Below are 14,387 nucleotides of genomic sequence, written 5' to 3' on the forward strand. Positions count from 1 at the left end.
ATAAGTGATTAATTTTGGTTAAGATCCTTAACGATCAGACAAGAAGAGTGATTCAAAAAGATAGCAAAAACCGACATGATAGAAAGATGCGTAGAAGATCTCAAAGTTGTGAAAAAATGAAGTCAATAAGAATACATAAATAAGTTTAAAAGATATTTTGTAAAATTGATAATTAGAATTATCAACATTTTGGAAAAAAAAATTGTGCAATGACAAGAAAAGAAGAAATTAAAAGAAAATTCAGGGTGAGGGAAAAGAAAAAGAACGTATGCTAAAAACAGGCATGACAACAAAATAGAAACATGATCTGATCAAAAATTAATGAGTCGAAAAAAAAGAAAAAAGAAAAATCAAATAAACTTATAAACGCATTTATTTGCCTTTGAGATAACAGAAATAATGAAACACAGATAGGTTTGTATGAAGTCATATAAAATAAACAATACATTTAACGTGAATGCATGCGAATTACTCTTCATTTGATTCATTCCTTTTTTCCCCTTGCTCAAAAGATGAAAAAAATAAAATTATATATTTTTCCCTTTTCTTTTGGCCACTATCTGTTTTCCTTGCACCATCATCATCATCATCTTCTTCTTCTTCATCTTCATCTTCTTCATCTTTAACAGTCACGAATACACCAACACAACTTTGTCCAATCGGCGAAGAACGGTTTTGAACTCAACAGCCTCCTGCTTCGGGTCAATGAAATGTACAAGCGCCTTCATCTGCTCAGTGACATTGTGGCACGTCCCATCACGGAGATAGAGAGAGAAGAGCTGGCCATCCGCTAAAATAAAAAATAATAATAATAATAAATAAATAAATAAAAATAAAAAAAAAAAAAAAAAAATTAAAAAAAAATTAAAAAAAAATCATAAATGAAACATGGACAAGAATATGAATAAGAATTATATATGAGCAAAAACAAACACAAAATAAGTCTTTTTATTAAAATTTTTAAAAAAATTTTCCTTTCACTTAAAAAATAGACATAATAACAGTTCCTCTCTCAAATAACAAACATCGGATGAGGAGGGCATAATCGTAGCAAAGAACAAAGCACCGCAGCGTGGAGATGGGAACGGGAAGAGGAATTGCTTTTACCCTCGTTGTCAGCACAGACACAACTTTTGATGGATTCACATCTCTAAAGAAAATAAATAAATAAACAAATAAACAAATAAAATAAAATTAGGATAAAGAAAATAAGGAATGATTATGAAAACAACATTGCGAAGGGAAAATGAACAATTATAATCTCCAATATAAATTTCATTATATCGGGAAAAAAAAAGTAAAAAAGCATTAATTCACTTATTTGAGTTATTTCGTTTCATATCAAAATACTCACCATTCCATTTTTTTTCCAACACAAAAAAAAAAAAAAAAAAAAAAAAAAAAAAAAAAAAAATTATTTTTTTAACAATCCATACATATTGTGGTAATTCGTGTGAATGATTGTCCCTCGATCGCTGATGAAGCATATGCGCGTCCCCACAGCAACATCTGCAATCCTCTCGTTCCGGAAGAAAAGTGAGGGTGAAAGTGGAGTGAAATGGAGGATTGACCGAGAAGCTTCGACTGTGAACAAGAAATAATGACAGAAATAATAATAATAATAATAATAATTAAATAATTTTTAATAAAAGAAATAAAGAAATAAAACCAAAGCATTTTCATTCAAAAAAATAAAAATAAAAATAAAATTAAAATTAAAAATTAAAAATAAAGACATACAAGAAGTGCTGCGTATAAAGACGATGCCTTCATCCGTCAGGAACATCCGGCAATTTGGGAAGTACTTAATAATACGGTGCTGTCCAAAGATGCCATATCGCCCTTGTTCAGTGAGGATGGATGGAACAGCAGAAGAGGAAGAAGAGGAAGAGGAAGAAGAAGATGGCCCACCAACACCAGATTGGGATGATGGAGATGAAGATGAGGACCTGCTGATAAAGCCTGGATAGTAGCAAGGCTGATGTGAAAAGCGAAGAAAATTACATGTTTTTAATAAATAAATGGTTTTTTTTTTAATAAAATAAAATAAAATAAAATAAAATAAAATAAATAAATAAATAAATAAAGAGGTGAATATGCCAACAAATAAAGGAACTTTTCCAACAAACTTTGAATTTTGATGAATCTGTCAATTCAATCGCACCTCTTCCATGTTTCATTCGTGTAATCTCGTCGTATTCGCTCAAATCACCATAGACAAACACAGCATTGTTTTCTTCAATGAAAGTGGTAATGAATGAATTATTAATGAATGTTCAATAAATGAATAGTCATAAGTTATATATGCAAAGATTGATATATAAAAAATATAAATTAAAATTAAAGAAGAAAATAGAAAATAACAGACTAAGAATAACAATAATAGATCCATTTTCTTCGACAGTAAAAAATGATATTGTTGAAGGACCAAGGCTGCTCATAACAGTTCCATCAGAAGAAGAGAAAGGAGGAAGCTAATAAACACAGAAAAAAAATAAGGTTTTTTATAAATAAATAAACAAAAAGGAAAAAATAAATTGCAACAATTTGAATAAAAAAGACTTTGCAAACCACTTTCCATCCTTCTTTCATGCTACATCGTTCACCTCTCTCATTCACTTTTAGCCCTATAAGTTGTCCCTTTGCTGTATTTTTTGAATAAATACAACAAAGCAGTTATAAACAAATGAAAAAACACAAAAAATATCAGTAATATAATTAAAAAAGTTGAAGAATGCTATACCAGTCATAATGCATGCTATTTCTTCATTTGCTTCAATTTGGACACACGGTAAATTTGACGGAGGCATTGGTAGATCAATGATCCATTTCTTCATTGCACTTCTCAATGGATCCACAACCGGAGATTGAAACGTGCAAATTCGCTTCCACATTCTACAAGAAGTATCAGCAATTATAGATGCTGTCATTCCAATTTCTTGACCATCGGGAACAGGTACAAAATCTGAATAAAAATATATATACAAATAGACAAAATAAACACTTCTAAAATTAAATCTTTATGCAATATCAATACCAAAAAATAGTGCAATAGAAGACATGCGCGGGTGAATTTGTGTTGGATGAAACGGGGTGAGATATTCAAATGAAAAAGGGCAAAGTTTAAGTCTCGAGAAATCATTGAGTGCTGGATTTGATAAGACTGATTCCAGATCTTCAACCGAATTTAGTACAATAAATTTTCTTCCAGCCGAATCCCGTTTCGCTGAATCAAAAAAGAAACAATAAAATAAATAATATTTTTAAAATTTAAAAAGAACCTTTCAAAGTAATTGCAGAAAGTCGAGGATTTAATTTTAAAAGATATGTTGATTTGCAGATTGCAAGAAACTGTATGTTCACAAAAAAATATATGATTAACTTTTCTGAAACATTGAAAATCGCAAACATTTTGGATGTCCAGAACAGAAAACATTTCACTAACAATTTTGAGCATTATTTCTTGAGATAAACCGCCAATTCCATTCGGCACATTAAAGTTCGAAGGTTCCATTGGCGTGTATCTCTACTCAAATGAGATCAACAGCACAAAGATCTAATTCGATCCTCTCCAATAAACTTTTTTTTATCGAAATCAAAACCGCCTTCTGAAATTCTTCTGATAGCCTCATTGAAAAGTTGTAAGAGCAAACGTTGTTAAGTTTTTGTAAAAGAAAAATTGATCTTGAATCAATAATTAATTACAAATTCTCTTTAATTGTGCTTCAAATGGCAGATTATTTGGAAAGAACTGTTCAAATTGTGACAAATGATGGGAAAATTATTGTAGTATGCGAATGATCCGTTTACGTTATGCATAATTGCTTACTCTTTTTTTTCATTTCAAAAAAGGGAAAATTACGTGGGATCGATGATAAAACAAATTGCTTGCTTCAAAACTGCGAAGAACGCGTTTTTTCTATGAATAAAGACATGGAATCTATTCCTTTGGGAGTTTATATTATTCGTGGTGATAGCATGTGTGCAATTTTTTCATTTTTCATTTCATAAATTTAAAAACTAAAAAGAGCTTGCATAGGAGAGGTTGATGTAGACGCAGAAAGCGCAATTGAAGTGGAAAAAATCAGAGCGCCTCCATTGAAACCTATTATTCACGTGGCATTTTGAATAAATTACAGTAGTATTTGCAATTGAAAAAGAGACAGAAAATGCGCAAAAACGATTCTATTCATGTTGAAAACATGTTGCAGTTGAAAATATAAAGATAAATAAACGCAAATGAAACGCTATTTTCCCGGCTCTAAGCTAGATATTTTTGTTTAATACTATATCAAAAACACAGCCTTTGGGAATGAAAAGAAAAAGAAATAAAGCATGTCTCTTTAACAGAAAAATTCGTGTTTCATTTGCAACTTTCTGTTATTTCTTCATTTTCATTTTGGATTTGTTGTTTTTTCATTTCTCGCTCATAAGTCAAATTGATCTCGTTGAATAAATCTTCATCATCAATTTCTTCTTTTTTATTTTGCTCATTCTCATTTTGTTGTAATGAAACTTCCTCATCGTTTTTGAAGCTTCCTTCATTTCCCACATGCCTTTCTGGAGACAATGTTGATGTTCCGTTTTTGTTCACCGAATGATCAAGGCGCTTAACTTGTGGTATAAAGAAAGATTTTTCCTCTCCTGCCACAAGAGAAGCAGGCAAATTGGAGCCAGCCGTCAACAACAGAGGCGATGCAGGCCTCTCTTGCGCTGCGGGGGCGTGAAAGCTCCCGCCCTTGACACTGCGTGACGGAGAAGTTGGTAACCTGTTCGGTGATGTTTCTGCTAGCTGGGAAGATCTGAGAGTAGAAGAAGCAGAAACCATGCTTGCAAAAAGCCTCGGAGAATGTGGTTCTTCTCCTGAACCACTTGTGCTGTTACTGCTACTGCTATTGCCACTGCTTCCGTTCTGCTTTTTGTATTTCTGTGCCATCCGGAAATCAAACACCGAACGATGCGACACAAGCAGCGAAGGCTGCATCTCTTCAATCTCGCTTGGATGCGTGGACGTTGGGAGGAAGTCAGGCTTAGCTGGGTCTGGTGAGATGTACCAAGGGCGATATCTGTTCTGGTGCGGCTGCAGTGCCAGCTCAGGGCTGCTGATGTAGTTGTCAGGGCGGGACTGCAGCTGGTCTGATACGACTCCGTTCCACTGGGGAAACGTCTTCTTTGGAGGGATGGGAGAAGATGGGGAGGCTGTGCTGTCCAAAGCTGTTGTGTGGAGAGATGGTGAGAAGGAGTAAGAATACCGTGTAGCCGAGACAGAACGTCTACGCAGCGCTAAATCTGGTGTGTACGAAGGCGCACCCACTGTGCTGCTCAGACGCTGCTCGTTCTCTGCCTTCATCTCTGCCTGCTTTTTCCTTCTTTCCTGGATACGCTCATAATCATCATAGTCAGAGTACAGCGGGCGATGTGTTTTGCTCATAGGTCTTCCATACAGTGGATGTGTCATCATAATCAGATGGTGCTCTTCGTGATGATTGCCCAGAAGAGGGTAATCCGGATATCCCACAACATTTTCACGGTCATTGCGCTCTTTCTCTTCGAGCTGCTGTTTGACTTCTGTGTTGTGCTGCATCCGAAGCTCAGCTGCCAGTGTTGTCCCCGCATACACAGGCGATGCAGCCAGCATCGCAGACAGCTGCGAGGAGCATCTCGAATCACTCGATTTGTAAGAGGCAGCGTTTGAGGAGCGGCGCATGTGATGGGCTCTTGAGGGCGAAAGGGCAGACGGCGAGGCTGTGGAGCGTGGAGAACTGACTGTTATGTATGCTCCTTTGGGAGAGGCGTCTGATTTGTTTAGAGAAAGAGGAGAAGTCCTCTGGCGCACTTCAGAGGGGCTTGGAGTGTGATGGGGCGAAAGCGAACACCGCTGAAGAGAAGAGGGCGTGGCAGATGGAGAGAGGAGAGGATCAGATTGATAGAACGCAACAGTAGACTCAGGCAATGAAATGGTTGATTTGCCGTCTTCTTTGTTGCGAGCACATGCGTCTGAATCTGCTTTCGCTTCTGCGTCGCAGAATCCAGAGAGCGGGGGTGTTTGAGCAAGCGGAATGTTCGCTTCCCGGTCAGTTGCATCGTTTTCTGTGTCTCCGTCGCTGTCTCGTCTTCCATCGTACTGCTGCACACTTCCCAGCGACAGCCGGCGGAAATTCTTCAAATGACTCAGAAAATCATTCTGCTGAAGGGGTGATTGAGGGGCGGACAAAGGAGAGGCCTTTGTCGCGGGTGATGAGGAAGGTGATGAGGAATGTGATGAAGAATGTGATGAAGGAAGTGACTCATTCGCAGAAAGACCAAAAGATTGGTCTTTTCTTGTAGTCGAATCAGCATTAAACGAAGAGATATAGCTGGCTGTAGTTGACGTTTTGCCATTGAATTTCCTGCTAGGCGAATGGTTGTTGGCATCTATGCTTCTCCTCAGCTGCTCTCGCTCTTTTGAGGTAAGCCTCGCCGCTTCCATTTTGTTGTATTTGGACATGTTGCTTGCCTTTGTGGCAACAGTCGCACCAAGATCATTTGAATCTTCTTCTTCTCTTCCTCCTTCTCCTTCTCCTTCTCCTTCGTTTTCTCCGATTTCTTCATTCATCCAACCACTTTCATCATCGAGACTTTCATCAATGGCCAGACCAATGGTAGCTCTGAATCGAGAAGGAGTGAACAAAGGTGGGGGTGATGTTACAATCACAGGCATATACGACTGCTGGTTCTCTTGAAGATCAGATTCATTTGAGACGGTCAGGTGCGATAAACCATCAGCAGCACGTGAGCAAGTTGGAGACTCGTTATTTTTTAGTAATGATTCACTGTGCTCTGGTGCATGTGATGACGTTCTTGAACTCATATAACCTTTGTCTGTTTCAGAATTGGCAGGATTCATCCTTTTGGTTGATCCAATTGGGCTGTCGCGTGTATTGCTCATTTGCATATAATCTTCAGTACAAGCAACACATTTTTTAAAATCTTTCTTTTCATTATTCCTAATTTTGTTTCTCTTTTCTTTTATAAAAGCTTCTTGTTTTTCTTTTTCAATTTCCATAACCATTTTTTCGCTATGCCCCTTAATGTCGGATAAAATCGCTTCTGGTGAAAACTTTGAAGTTTTATGCATGTTAGCCAACAAATTGCTTTGCCTTTTTGTGGATTTGAAAAAATCATCGGGTTTTGTTTTTGGTTTTTTAAGTGTTAAACGTTTCTCTTTCATCTTTCTTTCAAGCTCTGCTCTCATTTCCTTTTCCCTCTGTTGCTCTTGTAATTCTTTTTCTCTTTTCTCTCTTCTTCGATCCTAGTAACAAAAGTTTCTATTACACACGAACAAAGCACGAAAATACACACAATTTCTCTCTGAATATCAATCTGACGCTTTGCCCATTTTCTTTGAAGAATTTCTTCTTTTTTGTATTGTCTGTCTAATGAACGAAGTTCCTCAACAAGAGCGACTCCAGATTTAGATATAATTACTATAAAAATATTTTTTTAAAATTTAAAATTGCATTCAATAATGTTGAAAAAAAATTAAAAAATAAAACTCAAACAATTAATATCTTCTTCATTTTCGATAGGGGCCACTTGTTGAACTTGAGGAATAGAATTCTTCTTTTAAAAAATAATTCAAAAAATGTCACAGAAAATAATATAATTAACAAATTCCGTACAATCATCTATTTAAATAATTAAGAAGAAGAATTAATGATAAAAAAGAAATGTCTGTTTATCTGTGGCTTTGTTCTCAAAGAAAATAATTGATCTTATTCAGTATAATTTTTAAAGTTTGACTATTTCTATCAAACAATTTTTGAATTTCATATACACATAGAGAGAAACAAACTTTCTGTAAATAAAGGAAAATTTACCTGCAATAATTGAGAATAATAATTCCTGCTAAATGCAATAATACTCATAATGGAAACATCTTGATCTTTTAGAAATGGGTTGTTCTGGTTCAAGTGCTATAAAGCCAAATTTTAAAACTATTGCCGAAGTATTTTTGTTGTAAATATGAAAAAATTCATGACTTTGCGAATGTTTTTTAGGTTCAATCAGCAATAAGAAAAGCCGGATTGGAAAGTTCTAATCTGATTTTTGGAATAGACTTCACAAAATCGAATTTATATAATGTTTGATTATGCAATTTTTTTGAATGGCGATGATATTTTTGCAAATATTTTTATATTTATCATTCAGGGAGAGTTCAGCTTCCAAGGAAAGAGCCTTCATGATATAACTGTTAAAAATCCGTACATGGAAGTCATAGAAATTCTTGGAGAAACCCTTGAAGCATTTGATGGTTTGTATGATTATATTCATTTTATATGTTGTTAATCAATGTTCGATCTCTAGATGACAAAATAATTCCAACATATGGATTCGGTGATATATACACAAAGTTTTGCTTTTTTTAAGATATATTTCTTTTTTCAAAATAACGTTCATCAACTTTCTCATTGCTTTTTATTGAATGCAGAGACAAATCAATTTTTCCTTTTTATCCTGATCGATCTCCAATTGGTTTCCAGGAAGTACTTCGTAGATACAAAGAAATCATTCCTGGAATTAATTTATCTGGACCAACAAATTTTGCTCCGTTGATTAGAGAAGCACTTCGTATTGTGAAAGCAGAAAAATCAGTGTGTTTTATTTATTTATTTATTTATTTATTGAATAATTTTTCGTTTTATTCTCTGGATCAATATTATTCTCGCATTTTACAAATAGTATCACATTCTCGTTATATGTACAGATGGACAAGTTGATGCAGAGAAAGATACAACTCGTGCTATTGTTGAAGCGAGCTCATATCCAATGTCAATAATATGCATTGGAGTGGGAGATGGGCCGTGGGAAATTATGAGGAAATTCGATGAAAAATTGCCGACAAGAAAATTTGATAATGTTTGTAATTTTTAAATTATTACATCCAAATATGTGAATCATTCTTCCTTTTCAAATTATTTCGATTTTTCTTTTTGTATTTTATTTCGCACAATTACAAAATAGTTCCATTTCGTCGAGTTCAACAAATTAAGAAAGAAGTACAGCGAGGACTTTGCTCCTGCTTTTGCGTTAAATTGCCTCATGGAAGTGCCTGAACAGTTTGTACATCTTTTTTTTTATAGCGATTTTATAATTTGAAATTTTTCATTTGATTTTTAAAGGTACTGCTTGATAAAAAAATTGGGATATTTGGATTCATCTTGATGAAAATTGATTTAATTGTCTTTTATAATTTTTTTTTTTAAATTTTGATTTTGATTATTATTTTTTGTGTGTTTATTGTTGAATATTTTTATTGTTAAATCCATTTTGAGATTATTCTGTCAATTCATTTTCATTTGTGAGAAAGCTACACAATTTTTTTGATTTTGCTGGTTAAGCGAAGAATTTGGTTTCAGTGATTTTTTTGTTATTATTATAGAATGGCTTCTTTTTTATCAACCTGTTCATTTCTTTTAGCAAAAGATTTCATTTCAATTAAAAATGTTTTCTTTCAATTTCAAAATAATGAAGGTTAAATAAAAAATATGTGATTCAATCTCCGCCAGAATAATAAGTTCTCGCTGGAAGAATTATTCAGTCCGTTTCTCCGATTTATTAATGTGGTGGGTTTTTGATCAAAAGAAATTTTCTAGTAATCTTTTTTCATGGGAAATCAATGTCCATTTCCAAAATATAAGTATCCCTATCAACAGCCAACATCATTTTCATGGGATTCTTATATTCAACAGTGCAGTTATAATTTCAATGACAAATTGGAAGAACTTTGGAATAAAAGTTATAAAGGGAAAATTGTGGAATGGGAGGGTCTAGTGACTTCTGTTGAAGCAAACGCAGTTAGATTTTGGATGAATCCTACCGATTCTATTTTCACCAACTCGGAACTGACGTTGAAATTTAATAGAGCATTAAAATTGAATCGCAGTCAATTTCCGATGAATAAAGTTGCAAGATTCAGAGGGAAACTTGTTTCGCACGGTATGTGTTCATCACTAGCTCTTTTATATTATGATTTGAAAACTTATTTCTTGGAATATGGTTTTTTTTTTATTTCTATCTTTTTTCTGGTTTGCACCTTTTAAAAGGCTCGATCAAGAATCATGTCGTGGAAGCTGTTCCAATGGATGATTCAACCGTTCCAGATCGATCCTTTACATACGAGCATTTTCTTTACCTTTTCGGCTCTGATGCTACACATCTTCCTCAACATTATTTTGATACTTATTGGAAAGACAGAGTATTAGTGCTTGATGGTATATTAAAGGAAAGGTTTTCAGAAACTTCGGATAGAAGTGATGCAGAGGCGATATTTGAAGTTGATACAGATATTCCAACTACTCCAAAAGAATTATTAAAATTGAGAATATCACGAATGACGCCAATATACAATCAAGTTATGAAATTAGCTCCAATGACAGCTCTTGTAGTCACAGTGCGTCTTGTTGAAAACAAAAAGCCACATCTTGCTACTTTGGTCAATTATGGATATTCGAAGAAGCGAAAAGTTCTGGACAAAATGAAGGAGATGAGCAAGAAAGGGGTGGGGTTTGGCTCGCTATTAGGAACGGCTGTGTCGGCAGCTGGACTTGGGTTGAGCATGATTGGGAAGGAGATTTTTAAGGGGATGATGTCAGGCTCCACCATCTTTGTGACAAATGAGGAAAAAAAAAGAGAGAAGAATGAGAAATGGCAGATGAGAAAAGAGAAGAGACTCAAAAAGAAAATGGATAGAATGCAAAGAAAACTAAAAAGAATGAAAAATTCCTCTAACGAAGACTCACTTTCATCATCCGACTCTTCTTCCAGTTCCGATGATGACGATGATGACGACAGTGATGATGATGATGACAAGACAATCGGAAGCACAAAGAAAAAGAAGGTCCCTGCAGATTATTCAGAACCGCATCAATTCGCAGGCAATCATCCTTCCACACAGCCAACAATACAGCCAGGCGCTCCTCACGGCGTGCCTTCGGCTTCTGCGCCTGCTTTCCCCGCACAGCCACAACAACAGCTACAGCAACCTCCACAAATGTATAGTCAGCCTCCTCTGCCTGTGACGTATTATCCATCTGCCCCTCCTTCTTCTTCTCCTAGTCAATACCAAATCCCACAGTCGCAGTATTCTGCTTCTCCTGCTAGCACTTCATCACCATACACATATTCTCCTTCTCCTTCCTCCTCCTCCTCTTCTTCTTCTTCTTCTTCTTCTTCTTCTTCTTCTCCATCTCAACCGTCTTCTTCATCCATTCCATCGATCCTTGCATCGCAAGCCCTTGTCGAGTGCACCATATGCCACCAATGCTTCATGGTCTCTCAAATTGAAAGCCACATAACTTCCTGTGTTGCACAACACTTCGGAACACAAGGAAATCCAGGCAATTCGCCTCAATCGGCTGCTTTTCAATCTCCTTCTTCTTCTCCTTCTCCTTCTTCTTCCTCTTCCTCTTCTCCTTCTGCTCCGCTTGTTTATCAGCCGTCTATTCCTGTTGATATCCCCACCACTTCGCCGGGTGATGTGCCTCTTTCTCTGCCATCTGCACCAGATTCACTCACTCCAAGTGCTCCTCCGCTTTCTTCAAGTCAGCATCCATCAACACTTTACGACTCTGATTCATTTCATCCTTCAGCTCCACAGCCTTCCTCTTCATCATCATCATCTTCTTCTTCCTCTTCCTCTTCTTCCTCTTCCTCTTCTTCCTCTTCCTCTTCTTCAGATGACGATGACCCGTTTTTGAAGACTCTTTCAATGACTGAGGAGCAGCTTTTTGAGTTTGAGGCAAGCGAAGGGTTCTTGTGTCCAATCACTCAAGAGGTGTGAAAAAAAAATTTTTTTGGGAAAGCAAGTGAATGTGATATGTGAATGAATATGTTGGATAACTTAAAATATTTTGAAGAGAAATACATCTATATCTATATATTTAATTTAAAATTTGTGTATTTTGTGTGTTTTGTTGACTGAATGCCAATTGTTTAATTTTCAACATTTATCATAACAATTTTTTCTACCCCTTCGTCATGTTCATACCTCAATTAATAATTTTCTTCACTTATGATTATCTTTATTGGGTATATATATATATATTAGATTATGAGTGATCCAGTGTTTGCTGATGATGGAAATTACTATGAAAGAACAGCGATTGAAGAGTGGCTGCAGAAGAAGAGCACAAGCCCCATCACAAGAGAACAAATGAAGGGGATATTGCAACCTGACCTCGAGCTGAAGGAGAAAATACAATGTGTGCTTTTTATTTATTTATTTATCCATTTATTTATTTATTTATTAAAATGCTTTTTTTGAATTTGTGTTTTTGATGATTGATCTTTTCTTTTTAATAAAAAATACATTTAACATTTTTGATGTTTTCTTGTTGATTTATTAATAACGATGCTATTTACAAATGTTATATTCTTCATCTTCATTTGAAGATTACTTGCTGCTGCATCCGAATCGCAAGCCTTTATTAGAAATGTGATTGTGTTTGCGCCTTAAGATCGCAAACTCAATTCTTAAACAGTTTGACTTTCATTAAATTTATATTATTTTGTTATTTTAAATACTCGTTTGTTTCTTCATCCTATTTATTTATTGCTTCATTGTTTTATTCATTCAAATACATATCTTTTCTCTATCTATCTTTCTCTTTCTCTCTTTCTCTTTCTCTTTCTCTTTCTCTTTCTCTTTCTCTTTCTCTTTCTCTTTCTCTTTCTCTCTTTCTCTTTCTCTCTTTCTCTTTCTCTTTCTCTTTCTCTCTTTCTCTTTCTCTTTCTCTTTCTCTTTCTCTTTCTTTCTTTCTTTCTTTCTTTCTTTCTTTCTTTCTTTCTTTCTTTCTTTCTTTCTTTCTTTCTTTAAAATACTTGCTATTTTTTCAAATAACAAATCTTATAAATTCAATTGCATTAACTTCAAAACTTCTTTGACTGTAAACTCTTATTTGAAGAATTTTCTTTTTTATTGACAAGTTTATTTTTTTGTGTGTTTTGTTGTGGTCACACTCATAGTTTTTTTGATGTTAACTTTATTTCGTCTATTTTTTTGTGATATTAAATTTGTGGAAATTGCTATAATCGTTTTATATTTAGATTTGTCAATTGTTTTGTTGCTTTTTTCGATTTTTTAAAAACTAATTTAAATGATAGTTGATATGAAGGTGAATGTAAATATCACTTCCTTTCTGTTAGTATATTGTCAGAAATTTTTGATTCATCACAACTTAACTTGTTCGCCTTTTTTCTTCGTATGAAATGAAAAAGCATCAGACATCATTAAGAAATGTAATTGATATGATGGATAAATGACAAAAATTCAGAAAACGAAAATGAATACTTCATAAGAAATAACAACCATTTCTATTCTGGAAAATATTGAAAAACACTTCGTAAAATAATTAAAAAGATAACGAAGTGATGTGATTTGAATCCCGAAAACAAAAAAAAAAAAAAAATTGGATTATTCATCAGTTCTTTGACTCTTTCTCAACTCTTTTTGAAATTCTTCTTCAGAAATAAACGCATAATTTGTTTCTTTTTAAAAGATATTTTCATTCTCCCATTTTACACTTCTTTGCTTCTTTTGTTAATCTGGGACAGAATTCTTTAATTTGTGAAAAATTCAATGATTTGTTCCAAGCTTTTTCTGCAATCGAATAATTATTATTCTAATATTATCGTGCAATATAAAATATAAAAATATAAAATATCGAAAAAAATCTAGAAAGAACTGGATGGAACAAAATTCTTAAAACAAAAAATTTTGTCCCATCTTTTTTTATGGCAAATTTGGGAGATTGACAGAATCTTAAAGGAATAAACAATTCAAAATAAATTAATCAAAAGGCTCAAATTGAGGAAAGAAAAGCTTGAAAAAAGAGCAAAAGAATCCACATTTTTTTAAAGTTCGCATTTTTATCTGAATTTGTAATATAATTAACATTTTTCACATAAAATATACACTAAAATCGTGATATTATTTTTGTTTGAATGTCAATATCCTTGCCAAATACCATTTAAGAGGCTATTCCTTGAAAAAATTAAAAAGTACAGGAAAAAGTTAAGCAAAAAGTGGATTCAAAGAAAATATAACAAAATTAGCGAAGAATTCGGTTTAATGCGTATTTGAGATGGAAATTACCACCAAATTCCTTTTAATGAAAGATTTATCACTTCTTCAATTCATGCAAAGTGTTCATCTTTTCACTGCGTTACAGAAATTGAATGTAAAAATGAGAAAACGGAAGAAGCAAATCCTCCTTATTGGCTGAAATATTCACCTCGAACAAGGACTAAATGATGAAGCTTCAGATGTCTTCTGTGCTTTAAACTTGAAGCTTTTCTGGGTATGAATCAAAAAAATGGGAAAATACTATTCAGTCCTGTGGAGTCAA

The 14,387-nt window shown here is 34.2% G+C and overlaps 5 protein-coding genes across 5 annotated transcripts; 3 read left to right on the forward strand and 2 right to left on the reverse strand.

The window, feature by feature from the left end:
- MONOS_13910 (uncharacterized protein) lies at positions 1 to 3,524 on the reverse strand. The gene is made up of 12 exons (XM_067866660.1): positions 3,410 to 3,524; positions 3,282 to 3,351; positions 3,038 to 3,226; positions 2,744 to 2,965; positions 2,572 to 2,645; positions 2,369 to 2,474; positions 2,130 to 2,236; positions 1,741 to 1,978; positions 1,437 to 1,584; positions 1,026 to 1,150; positions 447 to 790; positions 1 to 307 (listed from the first exon to the last, which is right to left on the reverse strand). Exons 1-11 carry the CDS (start codon positions 3,512 to 3,514, stop codon positions 630 to 632), a joined length of 1,545 nt encoding a protein of 514 aa, XP_067735791.1. The 5' UTR covers positions 3,515 to 3,524; the 3' UTR covers positions 1 to 307; positions 447 to 629.
- Positions 3,525 to 3,729: 205 nt separating this feature from the next.
- MONOS_16924 (putative U6 snRNA-associated Sm-like protein LSm8) lies at positions 3,730 to 4,128 on the forward strand (the record flags this gene model as incomplete). The annotated part of the gene is made up of 3 exons (XM_067869799.1): positions 3,730 to 3,789; positions 3,853 to 3,980; positions 4,029 to 4,128. The coding sequence occupies 3 exons, from the start codon at positions 3,730 to 3,732 to the stop codon at positions 4,126 to 4,128; spliced, it is 288 nt and encodes a 95-aa protein (XP_067735792.1).
- A 45-nt stretch (positions 4,129 to 4,173) lies between these two features.
- On the reverse strand, positions 4,174 to 7,756 carry MONOS_13909 (uncharacterized protein). The gene is made up of 4 exons (XM_067866658.1): positions 7,662 to 7,756; positions 7,542 to 7,602; positions 7,342 to 7,466; positions 4,174 to 7,291 (listed from the first exon to the last, which is right to left on the reverse strand). Exons 1-4 carry the CDS (start codon positions 7,665 to 7,667, stop codon positions 4,364 to 4,366), a joined length of 3,120 nt encoding a protein of 1,039 aa, XP_067735793.1. The 5' UTR covers positions 7,668 to 7,756; the 3' UTR covers positions 4,174 to 4,363.
- Positions 7,757 to 7,912: 156 nt separating this feature from the next.
- Positions 7,913 to 9,523, forward strand: MONOS_13908 (putative copine). The gene is made up of 8 exons (XM_067866657.1): positions 7,913 to 7,987; positions 8,040 to 8,123; positions 8,191 to 8,293; positions 8,347 to 8,392; positions 8,471 to 8,633; positions 8,722 to 8,898; positions 9,004 to 9,098; positions 9,162 to 9,523. The coding sequence occupies exons 1-8, from the start codon at positions 7,934 to 7,936 to the stop codon at positions 9,202 to 9,204; spliced, it is 765 nt and encodes a 254-aa protein (XP_067735794.1). The 5' UTR covers positions 7,913 to 7,933; the 3' UTR covers positions 9,205 to 9,523.
- Positions 9,524 to 9,647: 124 nt separating this feature from the next.
- On the forward strand, positions 9,648 to 13,408 carry MONOS_13907 (putative U-box domain; the record flags this gene model as incomplete). The annotated part of the gene is made up of 5 exons (XM_067866656.1): positions 9,648 to 9,978; positions 10,086 to 11,815; positions 12,089 to 12,242; positions 12,433 to 12,520; positions 12,945 to 13,408. The coding sequence occupies 4 exons, from the start codon at positions 9,648 to 9,650 to the stop codon at positions 12,477 to 12,479; spliced, it is 2,262 nt and encodes a 753-aa protein (XP_067735795.1). The 3' UTR covers positions 12,480 to 12,520; positions 12,945 to 13,408.
- Positions 13,409 to 14,387: the final 979 nt, after the last annotated feature.

The sequence above is a fragment of the Monocercomonoides exilis genome (genome assembly GCF_001643675.1).
Source record: "Monocercomonoides exilis strain PA203 chromosome Unknown scaffold2-2631571, whole genome shotgun sequence".
NCBI classification, from domain to species: domain Eukaryota; phylum Preaxostyla; order Oxymonadida; family Polymastigidae; genus Monocercomonoides; species Monocercomonoides exilis.